Source organism: Lepidochelys kempii, chromosome 4 (assembly GCF_965140285.1).
Source record: "Lepidochelys kempii isolate rLepKem1 chromosome 4, rLepKem1.hap1, whole genome shotgun sequence".
Taxonomy (NCBI): Eukaryota; Metazoa; Chordata; order Testudines; family Cheloniidae; genus Lepidochelys; species Lepidochelys kempii.
In genome coordinates this window covers 32,022,487-32,037,151 of record NC_136383.1, presented here as the reverse complement: position 1 = coordinate 32,037,151, position 14,665 = coordinate 32,022,487, and the positions used below count along the sequence as shown (strand labels likewise).

Sequence of the window (14,665 nt, the reverse complement as noted above, 5' to 3'; positions counted from 1 at the left end):
ATGGAGTCCTTATTGAGTACGGTGAGCACTTTCTCATGTGAGTAATTCCATTGTCTTTCCTGAGAATATTTCCATATGTGCTCACCAGGGTGAATAAGGACTCTACTATCAGGCCCTTTAGTGTCTGAAATGTTTGCTGAGCATGAAAAGTGCTATATAAGTGCTAAGCATTAGTTTTAGTCAGCAGCAACTCTCGCAACTACATTGTGACAAGGCTAAAATGGGAAACAAAACCTAACAGGTAAATGCAGTGTTAGCCGGAAAGAGATATAGAGAAAGAGAGGGCACAAAAACTGAACTAGCCACTAGGTCATGTCGTGATTCAGTACATACAAAACAGGAATAATGCACATTCATTAGTGTGTGCAAGAGTGGAGAAGCAAGTTGGTAAAGACAGGAAAAACAAAACAAAAATCCAATAGCTAAAATGACTACACAAACACAGGGTAGGGGAAGAAGCACACATCTCTCAAGTGACACAGAATTTGTGCAAGGTTCATGTGTCCACCTTGGGGAAAAAAAGAAGCATATTGAGTGGAGTCTGAGTGCACACACTTTGCAAATAGCAACTACATTGTACAATTGTACTTTTCATTCTTAAATGGTGTCATACATCCACTTTAGAAATAGCAACTGAATAATAACACTGAGAAATGCAACATATATTAACGAATTACATATCATAACACTCTCTTATTCATCCCCTGTGAAAGTATGCAAGTATTCTCTCTCCTATTTCACAGACAGGGAAATTGAGTGACTCCGAGAGCGGTTACTTGATGGGGCATGGTATTGGAAAACCTGGCTTCTGCTCCTGATTTGGCCATGGAGGGTATATCTACACTGCAATAAAACACCTGCAGCTGGCCTGTGTCAGCTGTCTAGAGCTTGCTGGGCTCAGCTGTCTTGGGCTCCCTGGCTGGTCCCCGAGGCCCAGCTCCAGCCTGAGCAGCAACATCTACCCTGCAGTTTTGTAGTCTTACTAGCCTCAGTCAGCTGACTTGGGCCAGCCGCTGGTGATTGATTGCAGTGTACACCAACCTGCATGGCCACAGGACCTTGGGCAAGTCACATAACGGTTCCGTGCCTCAGTTTCCTCAGGTGTAACACAAGGATAATGATGTTTACCCAGCTTTGTACTTAGAAGTCTGGGGAGGGGGGAACGCTCAGTAGCAGAAAGTAGTGCTATGGCCCAGGATTTCGCAGGGAGTTTGTGGCAGAATCAGGGAGGGAGCCAAGCCCCGTCCTTAAGCCGCACACCCTCCACCCCTCCAGAGGGACAATGCAGAGTTCGAATATCACTCCGAATAAACTGCTGCCAGGTTCTTTCGGGCCGAGCTCCAGCGCCCCACCCCGCTGCAGGGGCCTCGCGTGGAGCAGCCCGTACCCCATTCCTCCCCCCACTCGCAAGTGGCCCGGCCGAGCCCGTTAGTCTAATGAACGGTCGGGCGCAGCCAACCAGCTTTAGGTGAGCCGTCCGGGCTTCTGCATAAATTATGCGAAGAGCCGAATCCCCCGATCTTCCCGCGGGGTGAGGGGCTGGGCGGCCTCCCCTCGGACTAGGTGAATAAATTATGTTAATGAGGCCCGGGAGGTTCTGTCGGGGGCTTGGAGGCGGCGTGCAGCGGGAGCTGTGGCCAGTACGGAGGGGAGAGCGGGAGAGGGGAAGCCGCCGCCGCCGCCGCTCTGTGCTACTGACACACATACAGCGTGCGGGGTATTCGGGGCTCTCACACCCACAGACTGGGGGCTGGGGAGCCGCGGGGCTGCAGCCACTTGCTGGGTCCCCCCTCGCCGAGCCGTGCTGCGGCTCTCGAACTGAACCGCGTCTTAGGGGGCGAGCCAGGTGGAGGGGAGAAGGGGAAGCAACAAGTCCGCCCGCTCCATCTCCCGGAGGGCGCCCCGTTACACCGCCCCCCCCATCTCCCCATCTCCCCCCCGTGCACCTGAAATCTCGCTGACAAGTGGCAGGCGTTTGCAGGCGCCGCTCTTGGGATACTTCGCAAAGGTTTTTCTCCAGGCGGGTGGGGAGCCTGAGACACTTCCCCCCCCCCCCCAAAAAAAAACCCACCCCACCCCGCTGCTTTGTTTTTGCCCGGCAGGTTTTTTTTGGGTCTCGCCCTCTCTCCCGCTGGATGGTTGGTTTTTGATCCCTCCCGGGGTGCCTTGATGAGGTTGCCAATGAAGGCTTTGCTGCGTGCTCTCTCCTTGCATTGAAAGCGTGTAACCCATTTCTGGGCTCTTGCTTTATTTTTTCAGCTGTTTTTTGCCTCTGTAAACTAGTTGCCCCCACCGGGGGGAAGGGGAAGGGGGAGGGCGAGGAAAAGCTGCTACATCTGCAGGGTGGAAAAGCATGTTGGGGAAAAGCCAAGAAGCCAAAGGGCAGGATGGCAACGGGGAGCCGAGCTGCCTTGGGGGACAGCGCTGCTGCCCTAGCTGGACTCTGCCCTCCAGTTCGCTGCTGGCTGCTTTCCTGTCAGTGGTGGCTGTAGCCTCCTGTGTGTATCTGGGGGTGAAGACCAGTGATCTACATGCGAGGGTCTCTGCCATCGAGAGCGCCCAAGGGGACTTCTCTGCTGCTGCTGCTTCTTACCAGCTGCTGCCCGGCTTCTCCCTGGATCAGCTAAATTCAATGATGCAAGAAAAAGTGGAGCGACTTCTCGCTCAGGTGTGGAAGACTTGGTGTTGTCTGTGTGTCTGGACATGGGTGGGACTGGGAGGTCCTATGCAGGACCTTTAATTAGTCATTTCCAACATGAGTTTCTGCTTCATGGACGTGAGCAAACCTATTCCCCAGGATTTATGCTTGAAGTGAAAGTTGGGGTGGGGGTAGGTGAGTCGGGGGGGGGGCATTAGTGGAAATGCACGAAAAAACATTGGGCACTTGCAGCAAAGAGAAATTGCCAAATGTTTGTATGGCAGAGAGTAGAGGGAGAGCTCAAGAGACAGGGACACTTGCCTGTGTTTAAAAGATAATATGATCTCGTGGAGATTAAGGGAAATCCCTTTATTGAATATTATTGATCCTAATAAAGGCTTTACTTGGGGTGGGTTGGATACATGAGTATCTAAAATTAAGGCTTGAAAAGAAGCCCCTGGATGTGGCTGTTTCAAAGGGCTCTCATAAGGATCTCTCTAGCCCGTTTGGAAGCAGTGTCTGAAATAACCCTGATAGAGTAGTTAACCTTCGTATATAATGTTGTTACTGACTCTTCTTTCACCCGAGGAACCCAAGTTTCTACATTTAATCCATATGCCCCAGATGCTATGTGTGTGTGGGGAGGGGTGGTGGTGGTGGGAAGAGGTAGTTTGTATGGATATGTAATACCACACATGAAAAGCTGCGATGGGTAGGTAGAAACTCTCTGTGTGTGTGCGTGAGTGAGAGAGAGAGAAAACTGCTCAAGTTGTGGTCGGGGTGTTTAGGTCACTGATACAGTTTGGATCAAGTCCAAGTAAAGAAGTCATCATTAGTTATGCAGTCTTTCAAATAGTTGTAAATCATAGTTTAACACATGCAAGTCTATAATCCTGGCTGTAATGGAGTGAGCTAATGCTTACCAAGTTGGCTAATGTTTCCCTTTCCCCCCACAGAAATCCTACGAGCATTTGGCAAAAATAAGAATAGCAAGAGAAGCACCTCCAGAGTGCAACTGCCCAGCAGGTAAACAGGAACAACTCTGAAATGTTTCCTTGGAGTCAGAGGATTTTGACTTTTTTTTTTATCCTTTGTCTGTCAGCCATGCATGTAATAACAACAAATATTAAATATAACACGTGGGACACAGCTTTTAATAAACAACTGAGCTTTTGAGAGAGAGGATAAAGCCCGTAGTGTTACCCTGCTTCTATGGTGGGGTGGCATAAGATGAGAAAAAAATATTCATGAAAATGAAATTAGACCAGGGGATGCTTAAAAAGTGTAACCAAGCCTATGCATTAGCTTAATGAGAAGAAATATATTTCCTATATGCCTCTGGCTTTTTTGAAGAGGAGAACGCAATATGTTAAGTACATGCAGCTTTAAACAGATTAAAAATAACTTTAGGGTTCCTTTTAAATCTGCCCTAGTGTACCTATGAACTTTTCAGTTATCTGTTTTTTTTTCTTCATCATGGATAATATGGTATTTTAGAAAGTGACGTTCTCATAATGGATATTATTTTAAGGAATGTGGACCCAATCCTGAAGTCCTTACTCAGGCAGTACTCCCAAGATCTTAAGTGAGAATGTAGTCTGAGTAAGGATTTCAGAGTTGAGTTCTGTTGTGGTCGGATCAGTTGCTTGTGGACCCAAACAGTAGTTTTATGGTCCTTTCTGTGTTGTGTTCTCTACTACTGGTCTGGTCTGGTGCTATTTTTTTTAGGTAACTGCTGAAGATTAATTTTATTTTATCTATTAGACTTCTGTTGACATATACAACAGAGCATTCTGACTTCTCAGAAATTACAAAGACAATGCTGGTGTTCAGTAGGTGCTGCAGGGACACTGGCACATACTGTGCGTGCTGAGGCACCAGGGATGTACAGTATGCTATATATGTATTGTGTTGAGAAAATTGGCTCTTTATTTAAAAGATGGGGATGTTGACATGCATAGAGAGATGGAATATACTGAGTCAATATTGGACATGGTGTGTTCTTGATAAATCATTTGTATGTCAGTAGGTTGTGAGACTACAAAGTAGGTATTTAAGGAAGGAGCTCTTCTAGTTAAGGGATTAACTCATGACAAAGTCATCAATTTTAGGGGATTATTGAACCTCAGGGATGAAACTCCCTGTGACAGTTGGTATAGTATTTTCCTGGTAATGCAACTGATGATCCTTTTTTTACTATCCTATATAGAAACCTTAGCAACTAGCATGAAATGGAGCATATGAATGTTGGAATAGGACTTTTTACTCAACTCTTAGCTAGTTTTGGTAAGAAATATTATCAAATTGGGGGGTGTAGGGGGGGAAAGCAACAGTAATTTTATCAACCAAAAAAAATGAGTCATGCATACAGCTTGGATTTGATATTCCTAATGCTTAACTCTAGAAAGATTGATGTTCAAGATTTAGCACTAAAGAACAGTGTTATGCTTATACACAGAGATGTATCCATGATCCTGAAGCATCAAACAGTTTTCTCTTTTCGTGTTAACTCTTTTAAATTAATCTTGTCACTTTCCAACAATTCTCTTTTCAGGCTCAGAACATCCTCTGCCATTGTCTCATCTGGTGTTATGTGCTGCTTTACTTCCTTACTGCCACTAGAGCTCCACATAATACCAGTTTTTACCTAAATGTACTTTATTTTTATGCAATACATTCCATTAAATTGTACCAAACGGATTGCAAGCACTAGAATATTTTCAACAATCTTCACTAGAAGGCATGGCATAAATCAGATGGCATAAGTCAAAATACAGTATGTTGGGAAGCATGTTTCCTGTTGGGTAATGTAGATCTATCAGATTAGGATAATGAATATGAACTGGCAAAAATTATTTTACAAAGAGGACTAGCTGGTCAGAGGATTAGAAATAAGATACATAGCTTTTCACCTCTTTGTAACTATTTCAGTTTGGAGGCAGGTTTATAGTGATTGAAAGTTAGCACCATGTGATGGCTACATTTTGGACTATTTAAAATGATTTGATGCTCTCATCTGCATTCCCAGTGGACAGTTGTCCACATCAAAATGACTTTGTTTTGGCAGTCTCAGCACAGAGGACAAGGACTGAATAGACACAAAGGCAAAACAACTGTGCCTTAGAAACTGTAGAAGGTGCTTCTCCTAGTCAGGGTTGAAGCAGAGTAGGAAAGTGGGGGAGAGTAGTGTATTGCTATTGCCCATGTGGTATTTGTTCTATGTATAAAGAAATATTTCTTCCCCCAGGCAGCCAATATATTTTTCACATGCATTAAATTGTCTTTTTAAAGTAAAATCTTTAAAATAATTGATTAATTTTCAATTAGGAATGGTCTTTAACTCTCCATGAGGGGCTTTCTTTGGGGAATATAAATAAAACATTTCCATTACAAACCTGAAACACTCTATTCAGGGAAGTGTTTGGCTTAGCAGGAATGGAATCATGGAAGCTCAGTGGGCTTCTGTGGCCTGGTACCTGCGAAGCCTAATCCTGATTCAGAAGAGTAAATAGTGTCTTTACCATGACTGCACAATCCCAGTTTTGCTGTTCTGCTTAGTTCCCTCAATTCCTCACTAGGGCTACATAGTAGTAAGATATACGATCATTAGATCTGACTTCAAGGAGAACTTCACAGGACATGCAGAGGTGGTCCTTTAACACCAGTACTCTGGGAGTTAGACAGCTGCCAAGTGGCCACCAAGATAGTCTTCCAGCATTCTGTGTCTCAAAGAGAAATGAAGATTATTTAAAAGTAGGTTATATCATCCTCTATCAAAGTGAGAAAGGGAAATTCAATCTGCAGAGAAAAAGGGTGAGAATCTGAGCTCTGATTTGTTGTTAAACTTCTGCAACTGGTGTAGATCTCGTTAGCTTGAGTTATTCATCCCCTTGTGGTTGTCTGTGATAGGAACTCACATGTTCAAAGGAAAATGGGTTTTGAATAGCTTGGACACTGAGGGAAGCCAGATTCTCAGCTTTCATAATCTGAAAGGCCATACTCGTGTGGATCCTTTTAGCCAAATGGGGGGTTTAATCTTCTCGTCTAGAATAAGTAGCGCTTTGTTTTCTCATCTAAAAACTGGACAGTTCCACTAAACATGTTTTTCTAATTATGCTTTTTTTATTAGCAAAAAGCTACACAATGAAAAGCTTGTTTAACATCAGGGACATTGTTTGATTTCAATTATGTGGGGCTAAAACCAGACACCGAAAACAGGTAAATTCAATAATGTTTACAGAATTTTCAAATGACAGTAGTAGGCATTCCGTCCCCTCACAAATCAGAACAATAAAGTTTGAAATCTAAATTCCTCTTTAATTACCTCAGACATAATGAGTGAGTCAGTTTAACCCTACACTTGCAACTAGTACTACAATAAAATTCTGGCAAGATGCCCTCCACCCAGGGGACTGGGAACAAATTGGGTTGCTAAACATTACTTTTCATGGGTTGTTTTGCCCTAGCAGGCAGTGGTGCTGGAGCTGGGGGTACTGCCGCACCCCCTTGCTTGAAGTAGTAATAACAAACACCAAATACATGGTTTCCATGATTTCCATGACCAGTACCCCCACTATAAACATTGTTCCAACATCCCTGCTAGCAGGACGCTTTTTTTTTTTTTTTTGCTTAGTTATAATCTATTTCCCAATTGTTAGGGATCTTTTAAAAAATCAGTATGTTGACGTGTAACACAATGCTCAGTCAACCTGTTGAACTCTTTGCCAGAGGATGCTGTCGTCATATTCCACAAAGCACTTAAGCCTGCATACCCTTACTCATGTTGAGTCATGCCTTACTGTATGGGTTGTCTTCCGTGAGACTACGTGAGGAGTAAGATGCTACTTGGCATATATAAGAGTGCCAGGGTATCGGTATAAGAGTATCAGAATCTGCCCCTAAATAGTATTAAGATACAGCATTACTGATTTAAGCGAAAGTAGGAATTGTCTGGTGGCACTTGTACAAGAAAGTAATCTGACACAAGAATAACACTGAATTAAAATGCTAAAAGTGTCTGTGGGAGAAAAAAGTTTTTTTTATGGTTAACCTCCACTTTCTGAGGGTTATTGGTCGATTGAAGGGATGCTGAAAAATGTAAAAACACAGGATGAGTCAGTCTTAACTAGGTACTGCAGCTCGGGTGTGATGGCTAAACATAGCAACATTACAAACAGCTTTTATATAACATAGTGGGTGAAATGCCATGCAGTTGTTTAATGTTCCTCTTACTTTTTAAAAATATCTTATTAGCCTTCAAAATGCAAGTGTGGTACACCCATTTCTGAGGCAGGTACAGTTTTTTTCTTTCATGCTGGAACAACATCAGCTTTTCCAAAATTGATCTTGCTATTTTTCGCCTGCAATTTTTTTAAGCTGTCTGATCTTTAAAAAATCAAACTGCAGCAAGTAGTAGGGTTATAATGCAATCATTAACCGTAAATGAACATCATAAAACACAAAAATCAAGGTAAATAGGAATTTTTTATATGAAATGTGTCATACATCCTTGTAAGTGCTAGATTGTACATTCCATATGCATGATGGTGAGCACTTACATGAGTGTCCCATACAGCAGGGATTAATTTGGCCCTATCCATTTTATTAAGAGTGTCCTTCAAAAGTCTTGGAGCTATCATTAAATCTTACTGCATGTGCTCAGTTTGGCCAGCAGTCACTGAAAAATATTTAAGTTAAACTTCCAAGAAAGACCTGAATAAATGTCATTTTTTACTTAGCCCTTGTTTTACGATATTGTACATATGAGACTTGGCTACACAGTCTAGTCCTGAATGTCTATGTACCCTATGTCTGTTTAATTCTGCACTGTCAAAAGGATGGACTATGTGGTAACATAACTGGTCTTTTCCATGTCTAACTTCTATTATATACAGCACTTGCATTATGTGTATTTATAGCTTAACTATAAAATGATTGTTTATTTTTCATTATTCTGTTTTTCTGGAACCGTTAGCTAAGTTTAATTACTTGAATCCCTGGGTAGCTGACAGAATCTCCAGTGGCCAAACCGAAGTTTAGTTTAGTTTTTATTTTTCCTTTTTTGCATGAGAGGGTATCTTTTTAATGTTTTTTTTGTTCTTTTCCCCCTCATTTTCTCACATTTTCCCACCTTTGCCCTGTGCGTTCAGATACCTGTAGCTTGAAATCATTTCCAGTCTCTAGACACCATAATAATTCTCAACCTCCTCTTTCTTCACTCTTCTGCCATCCACTGCTATTTTGTGCTGTTTCTGCAATCGTGTCACCTTGATTCACCATCCCAGTGTCAGAGATCCCCATGGGTTGGCATTAGAAGTGCCTCCCAGTTCACTGTGCTATTTGCTACAGTCAGGCTATCAGGTTTGCTCCTGTGGTGTTGTATATAAGTATGCTCAGTCTGTAGATGCAGCAATGTTGTAGGCCAGGTTTTTCAGGGATGTACAGTTCCAGTTTGTCCAACTCTGTTTATAATTTATAGTTCTTATTGTGAAAGAATTGTACTTTACAGATACTAATGTTCTTATATAACATATGCATCAGATTTATTGTGATACTGGTATGGGTGCATGAAACCAATGTATTTTCTTTGCATACCAGTGCTATTTTTGTTCTCCTGAAAGCCTAGGGTCTGTCTTAAGGTACAGTGCCAGCAGCTGAAGTGCGATATATAGTATAGGCAGAACAGCAGCACATTTCTAATTGTCAGTGTTCCATTAAGATTGTTTCCTGGAGTATTGCAAGTAATGAGGCTGAAAGAATAGAGGAAAAGTCCAATTTCAGAGATTAAAAGAATCCAGAAATTGACATCAGCAGGGTATGTATTCTTTATTACGACCACAATGAAGTAGTCCTACAGAAACTACAGAAGTAAAAATAAGGGGAGACGACTTAATGTTTGCAGGTTGGGGGAATCCTGAAGGAAAGTATGGAATGATAGGGAAAATTATTCTGATATTTTCTATATTATTTAAAAATCCAGCAGTGTGGTATCTTATTCCAGCGCCCAGAATTACTTATCTCCTTGATGGCTCTGCATCAGCTGTTTTGTGAATGCAATTCTCTTCATTAATGTTAATTTTTTCTGACAATGCTTTTATTTCCTCTTTTATACTTTCACTGATTCTTTGATTCCAGCTCCTCGGCACAGATGATCTTTGATGTGCAGTAGTATGCAACCTTCTGGGTAATCTGTTGTCACTTTTGGATGACTGCTTAAGGTTACTGTTTTTCCCCATAGTACACACAAATGATTTTATTGGCTAAGATGTGACCTTTTAAATCTCTTCGCTGTGGGGGGAATGTGTACAACGTGATGAATGAAACATAAGGATGATTAAAGGAAGGATGATTGACAACAGTATGCACCAAATTCATCTCATGTGTAACTCTATTGACTTCAGCGGTATTGCACCAAATGGTAATTTGGTACTATATGTTTTATTAATAAGGTCTTCAAAAGTCTTGGATTACATCTTACTGAACTTGCTCTGCTTTGCCAAACAAGTTTAGAAAAATATTTAACTTCAGCTTCCAAGAAAGGCCTGAATAGTTATTTAGTTGTCGTTTGACCCTTGTATTACACTTCGTATGATAAACAGAATCAAAACTTCTGTTTATGGTGATCTGCTTCTTTTCCACCTGAAGTCTTTACAGCTTGGATATGTTCAGTTTGGTTTAGTCAAAGTTCTACTGGACTTCTCTTCAGTTAAATGTTGGTACACTGAACTGATTGGTGCTACATTCTACTGACTATGTTGCTAAAACAGTGGCATTGCTATAGGATGCAGTAGTGCTCTTTCTGATTCCCTTCTAAATTGACTTGCCACAGCCAGCCAAGCTAGTTAGCTGCATGATTGAATGCTACAGTGATTTGCTGTTATGCTCAATACTGTAATAACCAGCTAGCTTTGGAAGACCGCTTGGCTGACCGTAGCCATTCTCTAAATGCCTTTTTAGGTCACCAGATAGAATAATAGAATTGCTCTGTTCAGGTTATTGAGCTTTTTGAACAATTTATTTTATTTTTAACGCATAGCTCTCTTACTCATAACACTAGTTACAGCCCTTTCAAGATTGCCAGTGTACAAAGGGATTTTTTTCCCCCTTAATCATTTCAGTTAATTACCCCGCTAGGTTTCCTAGAAGTCCTCAATAGAATGGCAATCTGATTGCCCACCTCATTTAGGAAGATGGTAAGGACAGGTAGAGTAATATGGGTCGGAAGAGCTCCTCTTTTCTCATAAAACTAAAGCTGCAGCAAACTGTTAGGGAAAAAAATGTACTCTAGTTAATGTGATCTTGTAGGCTTGCGTTCTGAAAGTTTGTAGCCTCCATCAAGTTTTCCTATTCGAATCAAAAGCAAAGTCCGAGAGCTGTGCCCACGGAAAGAGACAATTTGTGAGATTATGATAAAAATGAAAAGTAAACAGATGAACTGCCCATGCAAAACTTTCACTTGCCCACGCAGCTTGTATCTGCTTGTGCAGACTGGATGATTGTGTGTGTCTAGATGGGTCATTACGTGTACATGCAGTTGTAAGTTTTCTGTGTGCAGTATCTGTGGGTGCAATTTATACAACAAGTTTTGAAAATGTGGCCCAATCAGGGCCAGATTCTGCCACTCCCATTCATGTTCAGCAGTAGCTTACTATGGAATCAGTGGAACTACTCCCATAGCAAGCACTCACAAGGATGGCAGAATCAGGCTTGGAGTGATTACTGAACTCAGTGGAGATTTCTACAGGGTGCCTATGGAGTTCTTGGCAGCGCAGAGATGGCATACCTGCAAATAATCCCAGCGGTTTAAAGAAGGGCAGAACAGGGAGCAGTGCTAACCCATAGAAGCCAGGCAGAGTCTGCCCTAAGGCTTTTTTGTTTTGGTGATGGTGAAATTACAATGTCAGCAACTACAGTCATTCTTGGCATGCTCAATAGGTGTCTAAGGGGTTGTCTATACGGAGGCAGGAAAATTAATCTGAATTAATTTTAAAAAAAAATGAAGACAGATTGAGGCCCCCACACTCAAAATTAGGCCCTTATACTTCAAACAATCTTCTTTAAACATTAAGATTCCTACTCTGGATTTGGTTGTGGATTATCTTTCAGGTCATGTGTGCTGTACGTGTACATCTGAAGTCACAGTGGCCTAGTTTGGTTTCAGTGGAAGTTAGGAACCTAAATACCTTTGAAGATCTGGGCCAATGTGTCTCTAAATGGTTCATATTAAAAATAAATACACTTCCAGTAAACATGGGGAGGAAAAGGGTCTTTTGAAAAGGGACTCAGGGATCCCATTTTGAGAAACTGACCTTTAGCCCATGTGCTCCCCTCTGCTGTGAAATGGAACAAAAACTCTCAAATCCTCTGTGGAAGGCGTAGAACTGGGCCATGCAGGGGAGGAAGGAGTATCTACCTATTGGGTAGCCTCCTTCACCCCTCCATGGCCATAATGCACAAGCTCAGCTGAGGAGCAGTGAGCTAAAGAAGCTGAAAGGGATCAGAGAACAGCTGCTCTGAGAGGCATAGTTTCTTCTCAGAGCAGTATAATTCATCATACAACATTCAGTGTAAATTCTCAGAGCAGCATTAAGTCCATCTATGCAGTTTTTCATGTTGTATAATGCCCAGGGTAGGCTGAGAGCCAAACCATGGCAACATAGCAAGATAGCCTTGGAGGGAAAGCAGTGGACAGCCTGGAGTTGTTGGGGAATCCCACGTATAATCAGAGTGGTCTGCCCTACTATTTACTGTGGGCTGTGAATATTTGATTTATGCTATGAAATTATGGCCAAGGCCTCATACCCAGTTACTGTTTCAGTCTATTGGTCTCAGGAGGATGTTATGACAGACTGACTCTCAAGTGCTCCCTTTTCACTTGCTTTTACATAGGAAATGGAGTCTATAGCTTCATAAAATTGCCCCCCCTCTGAGATACTGAGGTGTCATTATGAATTACCGTTATAGGGGCCAATGGTACAAGTGCAATAACTAAAACGCACAGGAGGAAGAGGGCAGAGAATAAACAGATCATCTTCACCTGCATCACTCATGGCCCTAGGCTGCTCTGCCATTTGCAAGTTATGCTGTCTTTAACCAAAGTTCCATTTATTCCACCCTTCTGTTTATTCTTTCTGTTCTTTTCTATATATAGCAACGCAGAGGAAAAACAACAGGTCACACCAAATCCGCAAGTATATTTTAAAGGTTTAGCTCATAAGTGGGATTTTTTCCATAACCCAGGGAAACATTATTCATTCTCTGCATACTGTATTTAGCGATATTTTGGGCAATATTGATTGATGCATTCAGCAGAAAACTGCTTTTAAAAGAAAATCTTATAAAATGAAGGGGGAGGAAAGTAGTTTTGAAACCAGAAGGATACTTTTAATTGCCAAGTGGCAAAATCTGCTCTGAGATATGTGACTCCCATCAGAGTGACAGACAGTTGTGCACACACGTGAGGGCAGAATGTTACCATATATTTTGGTGACTGGAAAGATAAATAAGCTGCTAACTTACATTGCAGAGGTGTAAGTTTTATTAGCTCATGTATGGATACAGGCTGCAAGAGTACTAGATCCATTTGAATACAGACTCAAGGCCAGATTCTGTAGTGCTCATTATGCCAACAGGACATGATGCAGGGTCTAGTTGGTGTAGGGCTCCTTGTGTATCAACGCTCTCTCTTGGGTCATTAGTGGGGTTTTGATTCAGGACCTTCAGTGCTAAAGTCAAAAGCCTCTATGACTAGAGCCACATGGGTAACTCCATTAGCTGGCAGCTATAGTAATCTCTTATCTTCAGGATAAAAGGATTAGCCACTAGAAGGCAGCGAAGACCTGCTCTCTTCCAGTACAGTTTATGCTTACACCTTTTATTCTATTTAAGTCCTTATACCAAACCCATCACCACAGAATGTGAGCACTTGTCCTCCTCTTTCCCCCGTGTACCTTCACAAAGGGGACAGAAAGGATAGTCTCGCTATGCTCCTGATCCAGTGTTCCCTGTTCTCCAGCCTGTGCCCCATGTGCACACGTACAAGAGAGTGAAATCATTATGATAAAGACCACTATATGTGTTGAAGAGTCCCCATGCTGCCAACTGGTTGTTCTCTGCAGGCATCAGGCTGTCCTCATTCAACTCTTGCCCTTCCAGCACCATACCAGAAGATGCTCCAGTGCTGTCAGTTCCATGGAAGGCTCAGTGGATGCTTTATGCCCAAGAATCTGCGCCAGCCTGTTGTAGGAAGACATGTTATACAGCTGATGGCTGTATGATGCATCTGCAGTTCCTGTTTATAAGAGCATGGCATGTTTGAAGTCTCTTCTTCTTTTGTATGGCTGGTGTAGAGCAGCAACTTATAAGTTTACCTCAAGTTGATCGCGCCAAATGGCTACATCAGGAGTAGCAGAATTTACTGCGGTAATGCCTCCTTCATATTTATAAATTGGGCAGTAAGTAGTGATATGTTCGATGGTCTGTCCTGGATGTGTCTAACCACACTCGCGCATCGGGGAGTCCTTGATTTTCCATTTGTGCATTAGATATCTGTATCTACCATGTTTGGTTCAAATTCGATTCAGAGTTGACCAAGATGACCTTGAAGGTCAAATCCAGGAACCTTCTGCATGGGATCTGGCGCAAGGTGCTTATTTTTTTAAGTCTTGTTTAGCCCAATCTGCTTTCCCAGCCTCCTTCTGATCATAGCCTGATTGCATGAGGCTAAATGAATGTTCTCAGAAAGGCATGCAGGACTTAAGACATTGCAAGGAAGAGGGGGGCAGTGTTGTCAAGGTCTTTGTGAAGAGGAAGACATCTGTTTTCCTGGATTTGCTGAGCTTTGTGGAATGTTGCAGCAGTTCGGTGTATCGGTGAGGGAGCGATGTTAGACAGGACAGGTAGCCATGATGTTGGAGTCCCGTGATGCACCACATCACTGTATTTAGCTGGGTATCCACAAGTTGTGTGTGGCTGCATCTGGTCCATACTGGTGCACAATATTCAGCTACTGAATATACAAGTGCTATT

The 14,665-nt window shown here is 42.4% G+C and overlaps 1 protein-coding gene across 1 annotated transcript in view; it reads left to right on the top strand.

The window, feature by feature from the left end:
* The first annotated feature begins 2,353 nt into the window (after positions 1-2,353).
* Positions 2,354-14,665, top strand: part of LOC144930472 (collagen alpha-1(XXV) chain-like) — a 148,148-nt gene continuing 135,836 nt past the window's right edge. Inside the window, exons 1-2 of the mRNA XM_078852408.1 lie at positions 2,354-2,668; positions 3,595-3,664. Of these exons, the coding sequence (XP_078708534.1) occupies positions 2,354-2,668; positions 3,595-3,664 (385 nt within the window). The remainder of the gene's footprint in view (positions 2,669-3,594; positions 3,665-14,665) is intronic.